This window comes from Galeopterus variegatus, unplaced genomic scaffold (genome assembly GCF_000696425.1).
Source record: "Galeopterus variegatus unplaced genomic scaffold, G_variegatus-3.0.2 Scaffold704, whole genome shotgun sequence".
Classification (NCBI taxonomy): Eukaryota; Metazoa; Chordata; class Mammalia; order Dermoptera; family Cynocephalidae; genus Galeopterus; species Galeopterus variegatus.
The window spans coordinates 453,038-475,954 of NW_007726815.1; the positions used below are offsets into that span (position 1 = coordinate 453,038).

General features: G+C 37.5%; 1 protein-coding gene across 1 annotated transcript in view; it reads right to left on the minus strand.

Moving 5' to 3' along the window:
- The window catches only part of BRE (brain and reproductive organ-expressed (TNFRSF1A modulator)), a 334,059-nt gene that overhangs the window by 275,003 nt on the left and 36,139 nt on the right, over positions 1-22,917 (minus strand). The window contains exon 4 of the mRNA XM_008571568.1: positions 158-352. Coding sequence (XP_008569790.1) covers positions 158-352 — 195 coding nt within the window. The remainder of the gene's footprint in view (positions 1-157; positions 353-22,917) is intronic.

Sequence of the window (22,917 nt, forward strand, 5' to 3'; positions counted from 1 at the left end):
TCCCTTCAAATTCTAAATTATGAGAAAGTATATAGGCTACCCAAACCATGTTTATCTAAAGAAATGACTAGGGTTTCCATAAATGGACATCTGAATTGATTATTTTATTTTATTACAGATGAAGTGACTTTTTTTCCCCATTCTCAAAAAGCCTTACCCAGTTGTTTTTTTTCCCAGCATAAATTTCCATGTTCTCTCCATACTGTGGCTCTTCCAGTAATGTCTGGTATTCAAACATGAGGCGAGAGCTCTCACGGAGGCGGCTACATTGGAACTGGTGATACTGTTGCACAAGCTCCTTCACCACAAGCAAGAGACATTCAGGATTTGAAGGATTCCAGGAGGCAAGGTTCTGTAGAAGCCATAAATAAGAGACCCGTTAAAAATGAACTTTCATATAAATCCAGTATCACATTCACACATCAACATAAAGGAAAAGAGTGATAAAAATCTAAGAGGACAGACTACTCCTAATTAACCATAAACCTAGAGATGAAGCTAGAAGGGTCTTTTGATCTTGGTGATTTCTCCTACCTTCTAAAACTCTTTGCAGAAAATCAAGGAGGAATTCCATCATGAATAAGCAGAAAAAAAAAAAGAGCAAAGCAGGGTAGTAACAAAATCAGAAACCTAAATATCCTAGAAGACCATAATTTTAGTCCTGGAAGACTTAATTTGTTTCTTATTCTTTTGTAATTTTAATTTTTTTTCAATCTGTACCTAAATTAAGCATTATATGCTAAAGTAATTAAACTCAGAGCCACAGACCATCTGCATCTGTAATACCAGTATAAATAAATGTTCTATAAGCCCTAGAGCCTCACATAAATATAAGCACAATAGCGATGATTTGGACTGAAAAATATAGGAATGGATGGAGTAGGAACAAGGGAAAATACAAGTACAATTAGGAAATACAAGGCTTGGGGATAAAGGTGAAGGAAGTGGCTGTGAAATTGTATGACCAGGAAACTTGCTGGAAATGAGGGAAGATCTGATAAGTACATAGCAGATGTTAAGCTCACACTCATTAATTCAACAAATTCAACAAATACTTACCAAGTGCCTATTATGTATCACCCAGTGCTCCAGGCAGTGAAGAAAACAAGCCAAGTCCTTGCTCTCAAGGAGCTTACATTTTAATGGGCCCAAATAAACAATAAATAATTAAATATATCAGATGGTAATAAATGCTACTGAGAAAAACATAGCATACATCCCAAGCCTAGTAAAGGAAGGAGAAAGAAGTAATCAGCTATGTCAAATGGTGTTGATGAGTAAGACCAGGCCTGAGAATTAATTACTGGATCTAGAAACACACAGGTCAATAGTGATCTCAACAAGTACTATTTTGGTAGAGTAAAGCCTGATCATCTAGGGTTTAAGAAAGAATGGATAGAAAAAAAGTGTAGATAGCTGGTACAGACAATGCAAACTGGTTACTAGAGAGCAATGTGGGGTCAAAGGTAAGTTTTGTACGAATGTCTGTAGCCTGATGGGATGTCCCTGTAGAGAGGAGGAAACTGATGATGAGTGAGAGAGGAGATGGAATACCAGGAGAGAAGATAATGAATAGGCAGGTAGCGATGAGATCTCCAAGACAGGTGGCCTTAGAAATGAGCACAGAGCATCCACCCACAGGAATAGGAGGGAAGGCCAACTAAATGAGTACAAAGGCAGGCAGGTTGTTCATGTGGTGGCAGGAGCCTGTGACCATTCTCTTCTGATCACTTATATTTTCTCCACGAAACAGGAAGGAAGGTAATTAACTAAGAGTGAAGAAGAAGAAGAAGAGGACACTGGAAATTTGAGAAGAAAATATGAAATAGTCATTTAGAATAGTAAACAGACTGGGGGGATGCAGTAGGAATTCCAGAGAGCACCAAAAGCCCCCCTGAGGTTACAGGTCATGATTTTTAAGTGTGACTAGTCAGCCTACATTCTGCTGCCTGGGTGCAGATGTGGAGTAGGCAAATTTGGATTTTAACAAAGATTCGGATTTTGCCAGACAAATACAATAGAGAGAAAGAGGGGCAAGAGATCTTAGACGGTTTGTGAAAGAATTATTACAATTATGGACCATGGACTTGAAGCCAGGAAAAAGCCAAGTAAGTTCATAAGGGAAGACAAAGTTAATGAAAAGGCGGTAGGACCAATGGACAGTAGGTTTTGTTCTGCTGGAAGTTGAATGGATGTTGAGTTTTTTGTTTTTGTTGTTGCTTTGTTTTTTTGGCCATTGGCTGGTACAGGGAACCAAATCCTTCACCTTGATGTTGTAAGATCACACTCTAACCAACTGTGTTAACTGGCGAGCTTGAATGGATGCTGAATGGAAGTTGGTATTGCATGGATGGAACTGGAGACCAGTATGTTAAGTGAAGTAAGTGGGCACAGAAAGACAAATACCACATGATCTCACTCATGGGGAATCTAAAAACAAAAACAAAAACAAGAAACGAAAAACAAAAAGTCAAGTGGTTCTCATAGAAGTAGAGTAGAATAATGTTTACCAGGGGCCAAGAAGGGAAGGGAGTCTGGTGGGGGAGGGGAAATAGTGGATTAACAGGTATAAAGTTACAGGTAGATAGGAAGAATAAGTTCTAGTATCCTAGGCTGTCTAGAGCTAACAATATTATATTCTACACTTCTAAATAGCTAGAAGAGAGGATCTTGACCATAATCACCACAAAGAAAAGATAAATGTTCAGGGGATGGTATGCTAGCTATCTACCTTAAGTGAATCATGGTACAATATATGCAGGTATTGAAACAACACACTGTACCCCACAAATATATATAATTAAATTTTTAAATAAGGCAAAAGAATGGTTGGAGTTGAGGTACTGCAAAGAATGAGTTTCATATTATACAACTTTACAGATGAGGAAACTGTGGCAAAAAGTAGTTCAGAACATTGCCTAAGATCATAGAGCTATTAAACAAAAAAAGCTGGGTTTTCAACTTAAAAATTGGTCTCCAACTCCATGCTCTTGAGCACTATACCAGAGGTTCTCAAACATTTCAGTCTTGGAAAACTTTCGGATTCTTAAAAAATATTGAGAATATGGGTTATATGGATTAATATTTACTGCATTAAAAATGAAAACTAAGAAAAAATTTTAAATATTTTAAAATTTATTTTAAAATAAACACCACTACAAGTTAACACACATAACATTTTTAATATAATAACCACATTTTCTAAACAAAGGTGTGAGACAAGCATGGCATTGTTTGACATTCTTGCAAATCTCTTTACTGTCTGGTGTAACAAAAAAGCTGGATTCTCACAACTGTTTCTGCATTCAATTTGTTGCAATATGCTGTTCTGGCTGAATTATATGAAGAAAATCCAGCCTCAATCAAATTTGTAGTTTGAATAGAGGAGTATTTTAACAGTCTTTTCAAATGATTCTGGATAGTCTTTGTACTACACCAAAACTCAACAAGTCGTAGTTTCTTAAAGGCTACTTACAGTGTGGAATCTGAAACTATATTAATAAATGTTTCATACATTTATATTAAATTCCATTCATCTATCCTGCCCTTTGAATGGATCTTTTTACTCATGTATAAATTTTGTACATTATGCATTGGTCACATAAAATATTGATTCACTGAGTTGTAAAAATCTTCCAAATGTTGACAAATGTCATTTATACAATATCAAAAAATGACATTCATTAACAGCACCACCAATCTCATAAGAAAAGTCTTTAAATAATGGGAAGATGTCAACCTTGGGGTAGTGAATATAAGTTTTCTAAAATTCTGATTTTCACTTGAAAGCTAGAATCTTATCATTGGCAAAAACACTATCAATTGTTGCCCTTGAAGTGATAAGCTCACTTTGTACGTTTTTGAGAAAATGTCTGCCAAATACTCTAGTCTGAATAACCATAGTTCATCTATCAGCCATTCTTTCAAGCAAAAAGGATGGCTCCAAGAAAAAAGCAGCTAGTTCAGCTTACAACTCAACCACACTAATGATTTTCCTCAAGACTTCAGCATGCAGAAGTCCTCTGTGTATATTTTATCAAACACAATTGAACAGATGTACACTCAAGGGCTGGGACTTCATAAAATTTATAATTTTGATTACTTCAAGGACATTCTTAAGTGAACTGGCTTTTATTTTTGTTGTATTTTTGTTTACTGAGATGTGTGGCAATGGAGAATGCAATGACTACTGGTATAGTTTGATGCCACTGCCTTGATTAAAGCTAAGCCATCAGTTTTATCCACCATTTCTTGTGCAGTGTAAGTGCAAACATCAACATGGTAAAAAAGGGAAATAACATCTTAATATGATTATGTACATAGTTTTGGCTTTCCAGACCCCAGAAGGGGTCTCAGGGATCCCCAAGGATCTGCAGACCACACTTTAAGAATTATCACACTACATTATATTGCCTCAAGGACAAACCAAGCACAGCTTCTATCAAACAAAAACAAAGAGAAGGTTATTTAAAAAAAAAAAGCCAGTTTACTTAAAACGCCAGATACTATTTAAAAGGAAAGTAATTGCTCTACAGAGTGGGTTGATTTACAGAGACTAAATGACAATGGGGAAATCACTAAGTGCTCTTTCATTTATAGGAAGTACATATAGGTCTTAATGAATGTTCAAATAAAGACTTGATGAACAGAAAGAAAAGTAAGAACTTCAGCAACATATAGTGAATGAAAGAGGTACCTTGACATGAAAATGATTTGATAAGAAGAGTGCAAAGTCCTCCCTGGCAAACCTCTTGACCTCAATAGCCTGAAATTCCTTCTTAAGTATTCAAGACCACATTCAAAGTATCAATAGGATTTAACAACACAGTACAGAACTTAAAATGATCATTATATAGATTGCTATGCATTTCCAACAGAGATCATCATTAAACAGATTAAACAGTTTTATAAATGGGAAAAAATACACAATATTCCATTTCTTGGTCAAGTATTCCTTTCCAGTCCTTACTTTAGTACTAGAGGAAAAAGAAAAAGCTTTCATTATCTCAATTTATATTTTTTAATTCTATCATTTCTCTTTAGTTGCTCAAGTTACAAGCTTATATACACACACCAAAAAAGTTATGAAAACATATTAATTGGCAAACATATCTTACCAATATGAATTCATTTCAAATGATTCAACCTAATTGTTAAATACACAGTAAAGCCATGCCAACCATCCCCTTTCCACTAAAACAGAATTTCCTAATAAATGGAAATGCATTTGACCTCCTTGGCAATTCAAGGCACATGTCCCTGGAAAACATACCCAACAAAGGAGGCTTAGATATACTAAACAAGATAAAAATTCTTCTACATGACCACTTTTACTTGTCAGGTAATTTGTGGAATGAGCAACTTTGCGTGGAAGGAAAGAAAACAGAAAATATACAAGGATTAGGTTTCTCTCTAAGATGAGGGTGTATTTTAAAAACAAGATATTGGAGCTTTCCATTGTCTTGATAGAATATAGAGAAAAATGCCCAAAGTCCCTTCAGGGGAAGATAGGGAAAAGGCATAAATCAGCAGGCCTCTCTACAAAGAAGGGAAAAATAAGTATTTCACTCTCTATTCAAAAAGTTCTTATTCTACTTTTTTTAGCACTGTGAGAAGGAAGAAATCTGAAATAAGGATGGCCACAAACAGTAGGCATAGGGCACATAACATATTAACAAAAACAGGAGTATAGAAAAAGGATTACAAAAATGAGGCATGAAAAACACATTAGGAGAAAGTGACAAAATACAGTCAAAGAAAACAGACAAAAGCAAAAGAATTAGCTAGTATAAAATAGAAATTTCATTCATCCTCACTAAATCACCAGTGAAGCAATTATGAGAAGGTATTATGCCAGTTCATTTTAAATAGTGGTCAACTGGAGAGGTTGAATAACTCTGTTGATATTCAATTGTAGACAACAACTGAAACAGTGTAGAATTTAAATCTGCCAACCCTTCCCACATTTAGTTCACTAAAATACCAGTTTCTAACCAAAGAATAGGCATCTGCCTCTCTGCAGTCATGACTGATCTCCTGTGTAATGGCAATCCTGGACTCCCTACTTTGGCTCCCCTGTCCAGGCTGCCTGACTTGAGGGATGCTCCTGGCTCACATCACTGTTAACATTTTCATCTCTCTCTCTCTCCTAAATACATTCCACTGTGTACCTTATACTCCCAAGTCAGTGGCCCCACAGACTTGGACAAGCCCAACCAATCCTCAGCTCCTCATCTGAGCTTCTTCATGGCAGAAAGACAGTAAGGGATAACATTTTCAGAGGCCAAGCTCACCCTCAATTTGGATCTCACTTATTCAAAACCACAGTTTTTCTGCTACACTGAAGCAAATTTAAACGCACACAAGTATATCAACAAATGGGAAAAGTTGGGAAACAATGTAGTAGATTCATGTCTTTGGGGAGATGAAGAAGGAAAATAAACAAATGAGCAAATGAGACCTGGAACCATTACTGCCTAATAATGAAGGGGAAATAATCCCCTAAGGGAAAAAATTTTTCTTTTATGAAAATAAACTTCTGATAAAAATTATGAATTAATAGAAAGGTAAAGTACAGGAATAAATTAGAAATATAACAAGAAAATTACCTTACTACCTAATTTCATTTGGTAGTAAGAAATTCCTTCCTACTAGATTTTACATAACTGATACCCAGGCGGAGGCCCCCAGGCAGCTCCTCCACACATGAACAGAAGGCAGGAGAGCGACCTGCAAGCCAGGACCCTGGCAGAGGCCCATGGGCAGCCCTCCCCTTGCCCAAACACCAGGCAGGAGAGTGACCCATGTTGAAACCCCTGGGGCAGCCTCCCCTTTCCCAAAAAGAAGGTATGAGTGCCCCTCGAATACTGCATCCACACACATGGTCCACCACACCCACCGCCACAGCTACTGCCACCACAGTGATGACTCACCAATACACTATCAACCAGGATCACCTTCCAGGCAGCCCACTGCACAATGGATTGCACTGACACAAAAATAGTCATCAGCAGAGCCTGCAAAAAGAGGAAGAAGTCTTTCTCCTCAAAGCCCACTCCAGAGTAATAGGAAAAACAACTGCTCTACCAGATGACCGGAATCAACATACAGATAGCAGAAATATGAATAAACAAGAAAATATGACACCACCAAAGGAATACAGTAATTCTCAAGGACCAGACCTCATACAGCAGAAAACCTTTGAAATGACTGAAAAGGAATTCTGTGCAACAATCTTAAGGAAACCTCAAAGAGATGAGAAAACACTCAATTAGACAACACAATGAAATGAGAAAAAATATCCAGGAAATAAAGGAGGAAATTTACAAAGAGATTAATACCGTAAAAAAGAATGTAGCAAAAAGAGAAAGAAACTAAATCTTACCACCTCAAAAACACAACAACCATTGAAGAAGAAGAAGAAAAGGGGGGCCGGCCTGGTGGTGCACTGGAGAGTGCGCCGCTTGGGAGCGCGGCGGCGCTCCCGCTGAGGGTTCGGATCCCATGTGGAGACCGGTTCCCGCTCACTGGCTGAGCGTGGTGCAGGCGCAACACCGAGGGTTGCGATCCCGTTGCCAGTCCCCGGTACGGGCGCAACACCGAGGGTTGCGATCCCATTACCGGTCAGTAAAAAAGGACAAAAAAGGAAAAAAAAAAAAAAAGAAGAAGAAGAAAAGGGGAAGAAAGAAACAAAATATACTTAAAATATCTAAACAAAAAGCAATAAAATGCCAGGAATAAGACAATACCTGTCAATAACATCCCTTAAATATAAATGCATTAAACGCTTTATTCAAAAGACACAGATTGACTGATCGGATTAAAATGCTAGACTCAACTCTATGCTGTCTTCCAGAGACTCACCTCACCTGTAAAGATACACACAAACTAAAAATGAAAGGATGGAAAAAGATATACCACGTGAATGGAAACCAAAAATGAGCAGGAGTGGCTATTCTTAAATCAGATAAGACAGATGTTAAACCAAAAACCATGAAAAGAGACAAAGAAGGCCATTACATAATAATAAAGATTATCCAGCAAGAAGACATAACAATCATAAATGCGTATGCAACCAACACTGGAGCATCCAGACACATAAAACAAAACTATTAAACCTAAAGAAAGAGATACACCCCAATATGATAATGGTGGGGAACTGAACACCCCTCTCCCAGCACAGGACAAATCATCTATAGGCTACAAATCAACAGAGAAACACAGGATTTAAACTATACTTCAGACCAATTGGACATGGCAGATATCTACAGAACACTTCATCCCACAATTACGGAATATACATTCTTCTCAGCAGCAGATGTAACATTCTCCAAGACAGACCATATGTCAGGTCACAAATCAAATTTTAAAAATCAAACCATTTCAAGAATCTTCTCAGAGCACAGCAGATTAAAACTGGAAATCAATAACAAAACTCTGTAAAATATACAAATATATGGAAACTAAACAACAGGCTCCTGAATAACCTATGCATCCAAGAAGAAATTAAATAGGAAAACAAAAAGTTTCTTGAAACTAATGAAAATAAAGCTACATCATACAAAAGCCTGTAAGATACTGAAAAAGCAATAATCAGAGGGAAGTTTACTACAATAAACACTTACATCAAAATAATAGAAAGACTTCAAGTAAACAACCTAATATTACACCTCAAAGAATTAGAAAAACAAGAACAATTTAACCTTAAAAGTAGTAGACATAAAAAATAAAGATCAGAGCAGCACTATATGAAATAGAGACACCAAAAAGAATACAAAAGATCAATGAAACAAAAAGTTGGTTTTTTTAGAAGATAGATAAAATAGACAAATCATTAGCTAGGTAGAGAGAGGTGGGGGGGAGAGAGAGAGAGAGAGGACCCAAACAGCAAATATCAGAAATGGAGACATTGCAACCAATGCTACAGAAACACATAGAATCATTAGAGATATTATAAACAACTATACACCAATAAATATGAAAATCTGGAGGAAATGGTTAATTTCTGGACACATACAGATTACCAACACTGAACCAAGAAGAAATAGAAAATCTGAACAGACAAACAATAAGCAATGAGATTGAAGCAGTAATCCGCAGTGTCTCCACAAAGAAAAGCCCAGGACTGCATGGCTTTATTGCTGAATTCTACCACACCTTTAAGGAGGAATTAATACTGATTCTCTTCAAACTATTCCAAAAAATTGAAGAAGAGGTCACTCTCCCAAATCCATACTCAGGCCAATATCACCGATACCAAAACCAGACAAAGATACTACAAAAAAAGAAAACTATAGTCCAATACCTCTGATGAACATAGACACAAAAATCCTCAACAAAATATTGGCAATTGGAATACAGCAACACATCAAAAAAATTATACACCATGATCAAGTGGGACTCATCCCAGGGAGGCAAGGATGGTTCAACAGCATTTATTGCAAGTCAATAAATGCAATACATGACATGAACAAAATCAAGGACAAAAACCATATGATTATTTCAATAGACACAGAAAAAGCACTTGACAAAATTCAACATTCCTTCTTGATAGAGGCTCTCAGCACATTAGATATAGAAGGAAAGTATCTCAAAACAGTAAAAGCCATGCTTGACAGACCTACCACCATTATCATCCTGAATGTGGCAAAGATGAAAGCTTTTCCCTTAAGAATAGGAACAAGACAAGGATGGCCTCTCTCAACACTCCTAATAACATAGCATTGGAAGTATTAGCCAGAGCAACCAGGCAGAAGAAAGAAATAAAGGGCATCCAGATGGGAAAAGACAAAGTCAAACAGTCCCTGTTTGCAAATGACATAATCCTATATATAGAAAAACCTAAAGAGTCTATCAAAAAACTCCTAGAGCTGATAAGCAATTTCAGTAATGTTGCAGGATACAACATCAACAGGTAAAAATCAGTAGCATTTGTATACTCCAATAATGAACTACCAGAAAAAGAAATCAAGAAATCAAGCCCATTTACTATAGTCACCCAAAAAAAGAAATTAAATACCTAGGAATCAATTTAACCAAGGAGGTGAAAGACTTCTACAATGAGAGCTACAAATCATTACTTAAAGAAATTAAAGAGGACACAAAAAGGTGGAAAAACATTCCATGCTATTGGATTAGAATTAACATTGAGAAAGCTATCTACAGATTCGATGCAATCCCCGTCAAAACATCAATGACATTCTTCACAGAATTAGAAAAAACCTAACATTCATATGGAACAACTAAAGACTCTGAACAGCCAAAGCAATCCTGAGTAAATAAATAAAGCTGGAGGCATTATACCACCGAACTTCAAATTATATTACAAAGTTATCATAACCAAAACAGTATGGTACTGGCATAAAAAGACACTACAACCAATAGAGCAGAATACTGAACCCAGAAATCAACCCACATACTTTACAGCCAACCGATATTTGACAAGAACAACAGGAGGATACATCAGGGAAAGGACTACCTCTTCAATAAGTGGTGCTGGGAATACCGGACATCCATATGCAGAAGAATGAAACTAGACCTGTACCTCTAGCCATATACCAAAATCAATTCAAAATGCATTAAAGACTTAAGTATAATGCCCGAAACCATAAAACTACTAAAAGAAAACATACGGAAAACTCTTCAGGAAGTAAGACTGGGCAAAGACTTTATGAATGAGAAAACAAGAGAAAAAAATAAACAAATGGGATTCTATCAAACTAAAAATCTTCTGCACAACAAAGGAAATAATCAACAGAATGAAAAGACAACCTACAGAATGGGAGAAAATATTTGCAAACTATTCATCTGACAAGGGATTAATATCCAGAATATACAAGGAACTCAAACAACTTTACAGTAAAAATAAAAATAAAAAATAACCTAATTATAAAATGGGCAAAGGAGCTGAATAGACATATTTCAAGGAAAGACATACTGATGGCCAACAGGTACATGATAAAATGCTCAACATCACTAATCATCAGGGAAATGCAAATCAAAACTACACTGAGATATCATCTTATTCCAGTTAGACTGATCATTATTAAAAAGACTGAGAATAACAAATGCTGGTGAGGATATGGAGAAAGGGGAACTCTTCTACACTGTTGGTGGGACTGTAAAATAGTACAGCCATTGTGGAAAACAGTATGGAGGTTTCTCAAACAACTACAGGTAGAACTACCATATGATCCAGCAATCCCACTGCTGGGTATGTACCCATAAAAATGGAATCATCATGTCAAAGGGATACCTGCACTCCAATGTTCATCACAGCTCTATTTACAATAGCCAAGATATGGAACCAATCTAAATGTCCATCAACAGATGACTAGATAAGGAAAATGTGGTATAGATACACAACAGAATACTACTCAGCCATAAAAAAGAATGAAGAAATTCTCCCATTTGCAACAACATGAATGAGCTTGGCAAAAATTATATTAGTGAAATAAACCAAGCACAGAAAGAGAAATACCACAAGTCCTCACTCGTAAGGGAGGGAAGGAGGGAAGGAGGGAAGGAGGGAAGGAGGGAAGGAGGGAAGGAGGGAAGGAGGGAAGGAGGGAAGGAGGGAAGGAAGGAAGGAAGGAAGGAAGGAAGGAAGGAAGGAAGGAAGGAAGGAAGGAACTGACCATAATAAAATGCTGAACTTTCAGAAGGAAAGGACAGACCTAAGGTTACTAGAGGTGGGAAAAGAGGAGGGGAAGGGGGGTTAGGGAGAAAGTGGGTAAGGGTTATAAATAATTATGATTTGCAATAATGAACATGCTAATAATGTTTATTTTATCATCACATATTGTACACAAATACTGATAGTCAACAATACCCCTAAAATATGTATAATCAATTATCCTTTAATTTTCAAAAATTTGCAAAACTATCTAGCATATCAATAAAATGAAAGGAAATCAAAACTAATTAACAATATATGAAAAGAACGTAACCTTATTAGTAATCAAAGAAAGGTAATTTTCCTCATTTATCCTTTTTCATAGACTAATTTTTCAGTGAAAAAGTATATATGCACATGGTAACAAAGTTGTTTTTCAAATGGCACCAAGGAATGTAAAGAACAATCCTAAGTCTCCCAACCTATATGAGGGGACATCAAAAAGTCTATGGAAAAATGGAATTAAAAGATAAAAGTAAAAAACACAAAACTTTATTTCTCAACATAATCTCCAGCACATTCAGGACACTTTTGTAAGCAATGATACTAGCCATTTAGTCCATTCCTAAAGAACAGTAAGTCCTGGGAATTTAACCATGACAACGTAGTCTTTTTTACATTATTAACTGAAGAAAAATGGATGCCCTTTAAAGATTTTTTAAGATTAGGAAACAGAAAGAAATCAGAAGGAGCCAAATCAGGACTGCAAGGTAGATACCTAATGATTTTCTATTGAAATTCTCACAAAATTACCCTTGTTTAGTAAAAGGAATGAGCAGGAGCATTGCAGTGGTGGAGAAGGACTCTGGTGAAGCTTCAATGGACATTTTTCTGTTAAGCTTGGGCTAACTTTCTGAAAACACTCATAATAAGCAGATGTGATTGTCCTTTGGCCCTCCAGAAAGTCAACAAGAAAAATGTCTTGAGCATCTCAAAAGACTGTTGTCATGACCTTTGCTCTTGACTGGTCCACTTTTGCTTTGACTAGACCACTTCCACCTCTTGCTAGTCATGGTTTCATTATGTTTCCTCTTCAGGATTGAACTGGTAAAGCCCCATTTCATCTCCTATTACAATTCTTCAAGAAATGCTTCAGGGTCTTGATCCCATTTGGTGAAAATTTCCATTGAAAGCTCTACTCTTGTCTGTAGACGATCTGTGTACAACAGTTTTGGGACCCTTTGAGCAGCAAGTTTGCTCAACTATAATTTTCCAGTCAGAATTGAGTAAGCTGAACCAGTTGAGATGTCTATGGTGTTGGCTATTGTTTCTGCTGTTAATTGTGGGTCCTCTTCAATTAGAGCAAAAACAAGATGATTTTTTTCCCTCACAAATTGGTGTGGATGGTCTGCTGCTGAAGGCTTAATCTTCAACATTGTCTTATTCCTTATTAAAATTAGTTACCTATTTTTAAACTGCTGATTTCTTTAGGACTTTTTTTCCCATAAACTTTTCTTAATGCATCAATGATTTCACCATTCTTCCACCCAAGCTTCACCATAAATTTGTTCAGTTTTAGCAGAATTCATGTTGCTGTGATAGGTGTAAGGGCTCTTTTCAAACTGATGTCTTATCCTTGTTAGTGCCTCAAACTAGATCTTTTTCAGATATAACAAGTTAGTATGAGTTTATTTTGGTACAAAATAATTTTGCAATCCATGCATAGTTTTTTCATAATACACATCTTCCATGAACTTTTTGAAGACCCTTTATATGATCAGATCCCCTCTTCAGAGACTACTTTTACCCACACAAGTACTACACACAACACCAGTCTGACCTTCCTGTGTGTATTCCTACAGGTCACTGTGGCTTTGCCCACTCTATGCTTTCTCCCCCTCCCTTTGACTCTCCATATCCTTCTCCCATGGTTCAAGTAACCCCCTTGCAGCAGTGCCTTTCTCTGAACTTATTAGCCAGACTTTTACTCCAAGACTGGGCTTCACCTATACAAATTGTTTCTTGGTGTCCTGGAACTCCGTGATTTGGCATGCCTCTCACCCAGCATTCCCCACAAGAGAAGAAAGTTGGACAAACATGAGAAACAAAGTTCATATATTAATATCTTTATATCTTAGCCAAGTTCTTTTTTTCAGCAAATAGCTAATGCTGGTGAGGATGTAGTTTAATGGATGGCCACTTTTACACATGGGTGTATAAACTGTTATAAGCAATTCATATATATATTGAGAATCTTAAAAATGTTCATTCTCAATACTCTTAGAAATCTTCTAGAAGTCTAGGTAAGAAAACTAAAAATAAGGGGCGGGGCAAAGTTTTATAGACAAAAGTGCACAGAGTCATTTATAATATCATGAAACTGCAAATTATATAAATGCCTGATAATGATAAATGATTTAAAACAGTTTGTCATTCAAGGGAATATTATGCTACCAATATAAGTCCATGCTATTACAATATACATACGCATAGACAATACTTTTGTTGAAATAATAAGTGATGACAGATACAAATCTGCCTGTACACATGGTCACAACTTTGGTTATCCCCATTCTCAACCAACCTTCCCCAGCAAAAACCTTGTATGCAGAGAAAAATTACTAGAAGAAATGTTAATAACTGATGTCTATCATTGAAAACTTCTTAGTAGGGTTCCTTATATCTTCTTCCTATTTTTCCATATTTCCAAATTTTCTGAATGTGTATTTATATGTGTACATGATATGTATGTATGTGTACATAACACATGCACATATTTTCATAGAGGAAAAATATAATTTTTTGGAAATTGAATAGTGTACTTCACATATTTCATTTCAAACTGTTTTTCAGTCTCAAAGTTTAGGAAATTCCACCTGTCACTTATACATTTTATGAAGTCAGACTTCAATGGTCTTGTCTAATCAATTTAAAAAGTTAGCTAGTTCCACAGCCTTCTGGAGAACAAATCTTGTATCATTTAACCGTAAATATGTATGATTCAAGTAACCTTGAACTTACCATTTCTTAAATTCCAAGCCTCACAGAACATTTCCAGACACAGTTGTAAACAATTTATTCAGCTTCTCTCAACCAAAACTCTTTTACGTCATACTCATCTGAATGGGAAGTCTTAGGAAATACCAGTGACATTTTACATTTCTAACAAAGCCGTAACTGAACAAGCATGAATTTTTAAAATGTCCCTTCATCCAGAGAATGCAAAAGACAACAACAAAGATAAATTTGCTATTGGTCTATTTTTAAGAGAACCAAGTATTATCAGCAACAAATGACAACACTATCCATTAGGACAGGGTTATGTTACGTGTAATACATCACCTAAAGTAATTTAAATAAAATTATTTTAAACATTTTTACATAACTTCTTCAAATATAGCAACTTCCTAATTTTTTAAAGTAGAGTTAATGTAATGAATTTGAGGGTGGATGAAACAAAGTTGGAATAAGAGAAACTAACTTTGGGACTACACAGAGCAAGTCTACTCCTTCCATATAACCATCCTTCAAAAACAGTTGTCCCTCAGTATCTGTTGGGGATTGTTTCCAGGGCCTCCCTCAGATAGCAAAATCAAAGGATGCTCAAGTCCCTGATATAAAATGACAAAGTATTTACATATAAACTATGTGCATCCTCCCATAAACTCTAAATCATCTCCAGGTTACTTATAATACCTACTACAATGTAAACACTATGTAAATAGTTGTTATACTGCATTGTTTAGGGAATAATGACAAGGGGGAAAAAAGCCTGTATAGGCTCAATACTGATGTGATTTTTTTTTCCAAATATTTTCATTCCACAGTTGGTTGAATTCATAGATGTGGAACCCATGGATACAAAGGGCCAACTGTATTTATAGCATGTGGCTAACAAAAAAGACAATAACACTCCTGATCATATCCCTTATAGTTATAGTTTTAACTTGCAGTTTATGTTTGGGATTTTATTCTTGAGAAGATTCAACTATTAAGAACAAAATGAAGTGGATAGAAGGGGAGAAAACATCACAGTCACACCCTTCTGCACTACAAATTGTGGTGCACTTATAGGAATAATATTAGTAAGGCAAAAATTAAACAGGGTAGTTTTATGATCCTCAGTTGCCTTATTTTTCAAATATTCTAATAATTCTTTCTTCACCTTTATACACAGAGCCTATGGAGTCTGAGATTTGAGATTGCTGCAATGATGTTTGAATTTGTTCATATCATCTTTAAAAACCCAGTGGATTCTGGGAAGCACAGAAGCTAATTAGAAAGAAATGCAAATCTCTGACATCCAAATGAATAGCTAAGTAGACAATAATAGGCCATTTCTGGGATTAATATGAGCTAGCAAAAGTATTCCTAGAAATACAGTTAAATTCTCACACCTACTTAGACACTGTGTCTGACAAGTAAATCGTATGTACGCAGGCGAAATGTGGTGGTTTCTGACCTGTGTTCAGCGGCTGTGCCAGAGCCAGGCTTAGTCTGAGTAGAACCAGACCATCTCTGCTATTCTGTTTTTTGTTTGGGTTGGGTTGGTTTGGTTTGGTTTGGTTTGGCTTGATATTACATTTCTGGAAAAAAAAAATTTGGAATAATGGATCTATCTAGTCTAATTTATAGTGAATACTTCAGTGAAATATTATGCTCCTTTGGCCCTTCCTATCTGTGACCATAGTCATCTTGATACTAGAAGCCCTACTAAGAGGAATCCAGAATCATAAAATAGTCTGGAGGAATGGCACAGAATCTTCAAGAAGATATGCTTTAAAAAAGCTTTTCCTCTAGATTTTAAGACTTTAGCCACAAATCACCAAATTAGTTGACAAATACACAGCTCATGTTTGGAGTAAAAGGGGTCTGTCTCCTTAAATTGTATATATCTTGACAATAAGCAAAATGCAGTTGGCATCTGGTCAAAAAATCTAGTCTGTCTGGGGCCAGCCATGGAAGCTTCTGGCTGTGGTTCTGCCCATGATTTATCTAGCGCTCTCCAAGGTTCTGACCTGCCTCTAACCAACAACCAACTTCCCTAGATTTGTGTGTGTGCACGTGTATGTGTGTGTCTCTGAGGCGCCTTCTAAAAGAGCCTTTTATTGACTTGCAGGATAAAAACCATCAGTCCATTCCCTGGATTACAATCAATAAAATCCCCTCGCTACTATGTGATCCTAACTCATATCAATACAGAACATGAGTTATATGTCCTTGAGAAGGACAAAGGTAATGTCTTGGGCAAAATACACAAATACCTCAGTAGCTGAAAAATCACCTTCCCACATAATTTTGTGATAGTACTGATAGGACTCATTATAGAGAAAAAGTAGAATAAATCACAGTCCAAACTTTTTGAAAATGCTGTTTAGTAGGCAGCCTCACTCAGTTGCTCGATAAGCAAAACTTCCAACAGAGGAGTTCTGGGGTATCTTCAAACATCTACCAAGAGATGGACTGCTGCTGCACACACTAGAACTTCTCTACCATCTCAAGTTGGTGCTAGGGTGTCAGAGTCATTAGGGCTGGCATACTTTACTCGTTTAGTTCCTTCCATAGGCAAGCACACTTTAAACCTAAAATATGCAAAAGTATCCCAAAATTATACCTATGGCTCCTTTTAGAAAATTCAAAAACCTGTAATGTCTCTTCTTTCCCATAAGAAGTTGCTGTATAAAATGCCTTTCAGCTCCTCTTGAAAGAAGTCGACCAGCATGGAGCCCCACTCCATGCTGAATTCCCACTTTAAATGGGTCTCTAGAATCACCCGGCTCATTCTCAACTTCTGTTTCTTTCTTTAGAATTGGGGATGGACAGATGAGAGGAAACAAGGGTGGGAGAGAAGAGGGGAAGGAAGAAATTGCAAACCACATCTCTTGATCTAGCCTTCCCTGTTTATTAAGAGAAGTAAAGTAAGTAAATTGCTTTCTATCTTGGAAACTCCCCCAAATGGGACAGGAATTAAAAGAAAGAGTACTTTCCAAAGGAAAAGAACTTCATTAGCCTTTCTTCTTCTGTTAACATTATAACCACTTAGAGAATAAAAACAGTATCTTTTCCACAAGAGAACTAAGGCTAGAAACTCTAAAATTACTGAATGTAATAAGTACCTTGGGAGTAACAGACTGCATAATAACTAAATCTGCTCTATTCCTTCCATAGATGTTGTCATTATCCACACAATTTTAAGGTGATACCTTTTAATACAAAATCAAATCCACTTGTGAGCAAAATGCTCAAGTTTTATAAATACTGTTTCTCAAAAAAAAAAAAGAATAGATATCATCATTATTATTAAGTTCAATTTAGGGCAAAATGCCAGTGTAGACTAAAATTTAATTAATGAACCTTAAATATTAAAAATCTTTTTGGAGCTCTAGATTGGCTGTCGCTCTGAAATGAATGTTGCTATTTACCTGAGCCACTGATGCCACACACCTTCTCAATTAATGCTACTCAGACCCTGAGAATAAAAGGCAACATTGCAATGGCAGAAAGGAAATTAGCAAATATGATTTCTAACTGAATTCAAATTGTTTTTCCTGGGGATGTATTTAAATTTTCCAGGTTGCTCGAATATCATCCAGGGATGTGATTTTGAAGGAGACAGCTTGTTACTGTTTTTCCTGGCTGTACTACAAGAAACAACAGTGTGAGCTTATTTTAAGTTAATGTGTGCTTCTGTGTTTCTTTACAAGAAATTAACTGCAATCATTTAGTTAAAGCAAACACTTTGTTAGTGTTTCACTTTTCATTAGAAAATGTCTTCAAGAGGCTTTCAAACTTAGAAAGTTAAGAATTCCAATTTCTGCCCATAGATTTCAAACCTGAAGCAAAGTATGTAAATCACAGTGAAAGATCATTCAAGCTTAGCAATCCCTTGCTGGCATTGAATGTTTTATAGCCATAGGTGAGTCAGAACATCATAAGACTCCTATCCATTCTCCTGTATCAAGATAATAACTCTTTTCCTGCCTCAGTCAGGACCAGATCTCATGGTAGATTTTCATTTCCTTCTGACTACGATAATCACAAAGAGACCCATAGGAATGAGCAGTACGGAACAAGACAGAGAACAGACAGCTTCAACCAAGTTGTTATTTATAACTACAGAAACATCTACAGGCTCTGACACCTGGTTTCTGACCCCTGCCCTAGACAACTTCCCTAGCTAGACTAGGCCCCTGGGCTACAATGATTTACATTACATAACTGTTTCTCCTCACCTTAGCTGAACTCCCTGTACTTAATTCCAGATCTGCAGTATTTGCCAGACCCTCTTCCTCTTAGTCAAAATCCTACTTATGCGCCTTCCTGGCCAATGGCTTTGAAGCCACTGTCTTAGTCTGTTTTCTGTTGCTATAACTGAATACCTGAGACTGGGTAATTTATAATGAAAATAAATGTATTTCTTATAGTTCTGGAGGCTGGAAAGTCCAAGGTCAAGTGGCCGCATCTAGTGATGGCCTTTTTGTTGGTGGGGACTCTGCAGTCCCAAGATGCTAGGGAGCACAGTGAGTGCCAAACTGGCTTTTTATAATAGACCCATTCTCAGCAATAACTAACCCACTTCCATGATAACCCATTAATCCATTAAAACCCATTAATCCGTGAATGGATTAATCCAATCACCTCTTAAAGGCCCTACCTCTTAATAGTGTTATACTGGGGATTTAGTTTCAACATGAGTTTCAATGGGGACAGACATTCAAACCATAGCAGCCACCAATGTCCCAGTAACACAATTTTTGTGTAAAAGGACAAGGGAAACTCTAAGTGGAACGGAGGCTACCCCAGGCTCTCCCTGTTATAACAGCCACATGCTGCTATAAGAGCAAGAAAGAAAAAGCAATGCAAAGTAGACAATCAACTAAAGAAAAAGACATCCACAAAGTACCATATACAGGGTAGTAAGAGCTTTCAATGTCTTTACCCTTCCCCCTAAAAACTCCACCTAATGGCCGCAGGTCCATATAATGTCCTTGGCCTACACCTACATTTAGTACACATCCACTGTTTGATATCTAACATCCATTCTCTCTCCTTCTGGCAACACTAACTCAAATTTCCTTTGGGAAACCACCTTTTCCATTTGCAGGCATGGGTTTTTAGTAAGAACCTCCAGTTAAAGCTTCATAAGTCCTGATTGTCTAACCCTGTCAATATTTCCTATGCACCTAGTCTCAACGATTGATTCAGCTATGCGCACATACCCAATCAAACTGAATGAGATAAATGAACTCTCAGCTGGAACTGTTGAGAAATAAAAGCTTTCTTTCTTCCCATGGTAGGAGAATATAAAGTCTGAATGGGAGTAACAATTTTGTGTTCATAAGGGAAGGAACTTTAGCAGCTGCATGGATATGGAGACTAAAACGGAGAAGAAGAAATGGAAAGTCCTTAAATGACATGATTCCAGCCACCAGACCAAGCCTTATCTGAAATCCAACTATGGACTTTGAAGTTCTATAAGCCAATGAATTCTCTTTATCATTTAAGCCAGTTTGAATCAGGTTTCCATCAGTGATGGAGGCGGTGTGGTGGTGGTGGCAGCAGTGGTGGTAGAGAAAAAGGAGGAGGAGGAGGAGGAGGAAGAGGAGAAGAAAAGAGTGCTGATACAACAAAACACCATATTGCCATTGCACCTCCTATAGGAGAAAGAGTAGAGGGAGAGGTATTTGAACTTTTACTAGGCCATATAACTATTCAAGAGCCCTTTAATTTAAAGTGCAGATTGGTTTACACACTTATGTTTTATACCAGAGACAAAAGTTGAGTACTTCCTTCACTTATATGCAGGAAAATCAACATAGAGGATTAATCTATTCCCACTGACCCAACAATGATTGTAATTATCTCTCTTAAGGGAAAAAATATATAAAAGGCAGAAAAAACACAAGGCTATACTTTTGTATATTGCAGCTCATTCAATGAATTTAAATTTAAATTGTTGGGAAAATACAGGAAAATGGTCAGGGCCCCTCAGATGTTCAGAATCTTACCGAGCATTTGATGTAAATAGCCACGTGCACCCAGGTGTTCCTTGGTTATTATCTAATGTAATTGCATATGGGTACCCAGGTGTCCTAGGTTATGGACTTAAGTATAAAGGACTACCAGCTCTGATACACACTGCTGCCTGCCACTCCCACTTCTCGGGACACGTCGGGAGGCCACTAGGGTGGCTGCTCCTAGCTCTGAATAATGCCTGTTAAGTTTTTACCCACGGCTCCCAGGATCTTTTCCTAATACCTAGCTTGCGGACCTGCATGTGAAGGGTTTGTGACCCAGTCTGTACAACAGGCTTGAGGGGTCTGTGAGCCCTAGCCCTAGCTTGGCAATTGGCTACGTTGGCAGGATTCCGACATTAGCCCTAGCAATACAAAAAAGGATCTGAAATAGGTATCTGAGATATTCCCCATCCCAAAACTTTTCAAATACCAATAAGGTATTTGATGCAGTGGGTATGCTGGGAAAATATAGGAAAATAGTCAGGGCCCCTGAGATGTTCAGAATCTTGCTGAGCATTTGATGTAAATAGCACATGAGCCCAGGTGTTCCTTGGTTATTGTCTAATGTAATTGCGCATGTGCAACCAGGTGTCCTGGGTTATGACTTAAGAATAAAGAACAAGTGGCTCTGCTCCACAGTACCTACCACTCCTGGGATGCCTCTCCTTGTGGGGGGCGGGGCATGGGGAGGTCGCTACTGCTGCTCAAGGCTGTTGCTGCAAGCTGTTGCTGCCAGGGCCTCCGGGACCCTGCGAGAGGCCGCTCCCACCACCGGACCTGAAAGCTGCTGCTGCATTTGCTGAGGACTCAGCTCGTGTCATCTGCTGACGGCTCCCGGGATCCTTCCCAATTACCTAGAGTGGACCTGCATGTGAGGGGTCTGGTGACACAGTCTGTACAATGGGTTTAAAGAGTCAGAGCCCTAGCCCTGACAATACAAACAGAAACTTAGTATAACCAAAATAACAAAACATTTTGGCTTTATTTATGATTCGTCTTACTCAACTGGCGTAGTCGTGTAGCTTTACAGGGTAAGAAAGTGAGACTTCTGAAGAAGCCAATAATCCCACTGAAGGATATAAAGGAGAGAGAACAACCATTCCAGACCAGATAAGACTTTGATTACTGACATGTATACAACAAGTAGCACCCCAGGCCCTTCATTAGCACTGAGCTTAGAGAGGAGGTCTTCACTGGCTTCATGGTCCCTTAAACAGGAAGTATTTTTACCTTTCCTCCACTTAACTGGAACATATTCAGCATGTACAAACTGTCCTGTGGTATCAAATGAATGCTGTCTCTGTGCCAACCTGGAAATGTGTCTCTGACCAGTAAACCTTTACATCTTTTGCATACATTCTCTCTCCAGAGAGATTTAAAATGGGCCTCCACAAAGCAGCCATGGTGACTGCCTTCAAACCATTTATCACCTTAGCAATATATATTGATTACTGTTTCATCAACTTTCATTTCCTTAAATTCCCATCCTTTTCTAGCCCCCAAACCCATTCCTTACTAGTTCATTCAAAACTGTGAGCCCCTCGCAGTCAACTAAAGAAAAGCAACCGTTTCAAATGGTACCATCCAAACAGCCTTCCCTGGGTCTCAGGGTGAATAGTCATGAAAACACACTGTCTCCAATGAAGTGCTTCACCAACCTTAACAAGACCTAACATCCCAAACTACCAATCTCTATTGCCATCAACTCACTATCATCAAACACAATAGGGTTCTTTTTAATCAATAAACAGCACTTTTAAAAAAAATCCCTTAATAGAAGGCTCTCAGTATGTAATCTTAATTGATCAAGGAAGTCTGATCCCTTCCCGCAAGTATATGAACCTGTGCTACCTACAGCTCTGGTTCTCATAGTGGTATTAGAATAACTGTGGAAGCATCTTAAAAAGACACATTCTCAGGTCCTGCCCTCTGAGACACTGATTCAGTAAACCTGGGGGGTAAGACTTACTCCATGGCCCTAGAGAATCTATTCTGTGAAGTCACGTTCAGGCATTCAGATAGCAAGGCAGAAACCCAGAAAAATTAATCATTTTTCTGATGAATTTTCTCATTGTGACTCAAGGCCCAGATAATTTCACATAAACTCATTAGACCTTCACATAAGATCCACTGACTAAACAATCGTTAAAAGCTCCATATACCACAGCAAGCTTTCCACTAGTTACTCCAAACGTTTCCCAGGAAGTAACAGATTGTGTCTCCAGACCTCAGACCTATTTCTAACAATGATTAACACCTGGAATCCAGAGCTGCCCATGGGGCGGG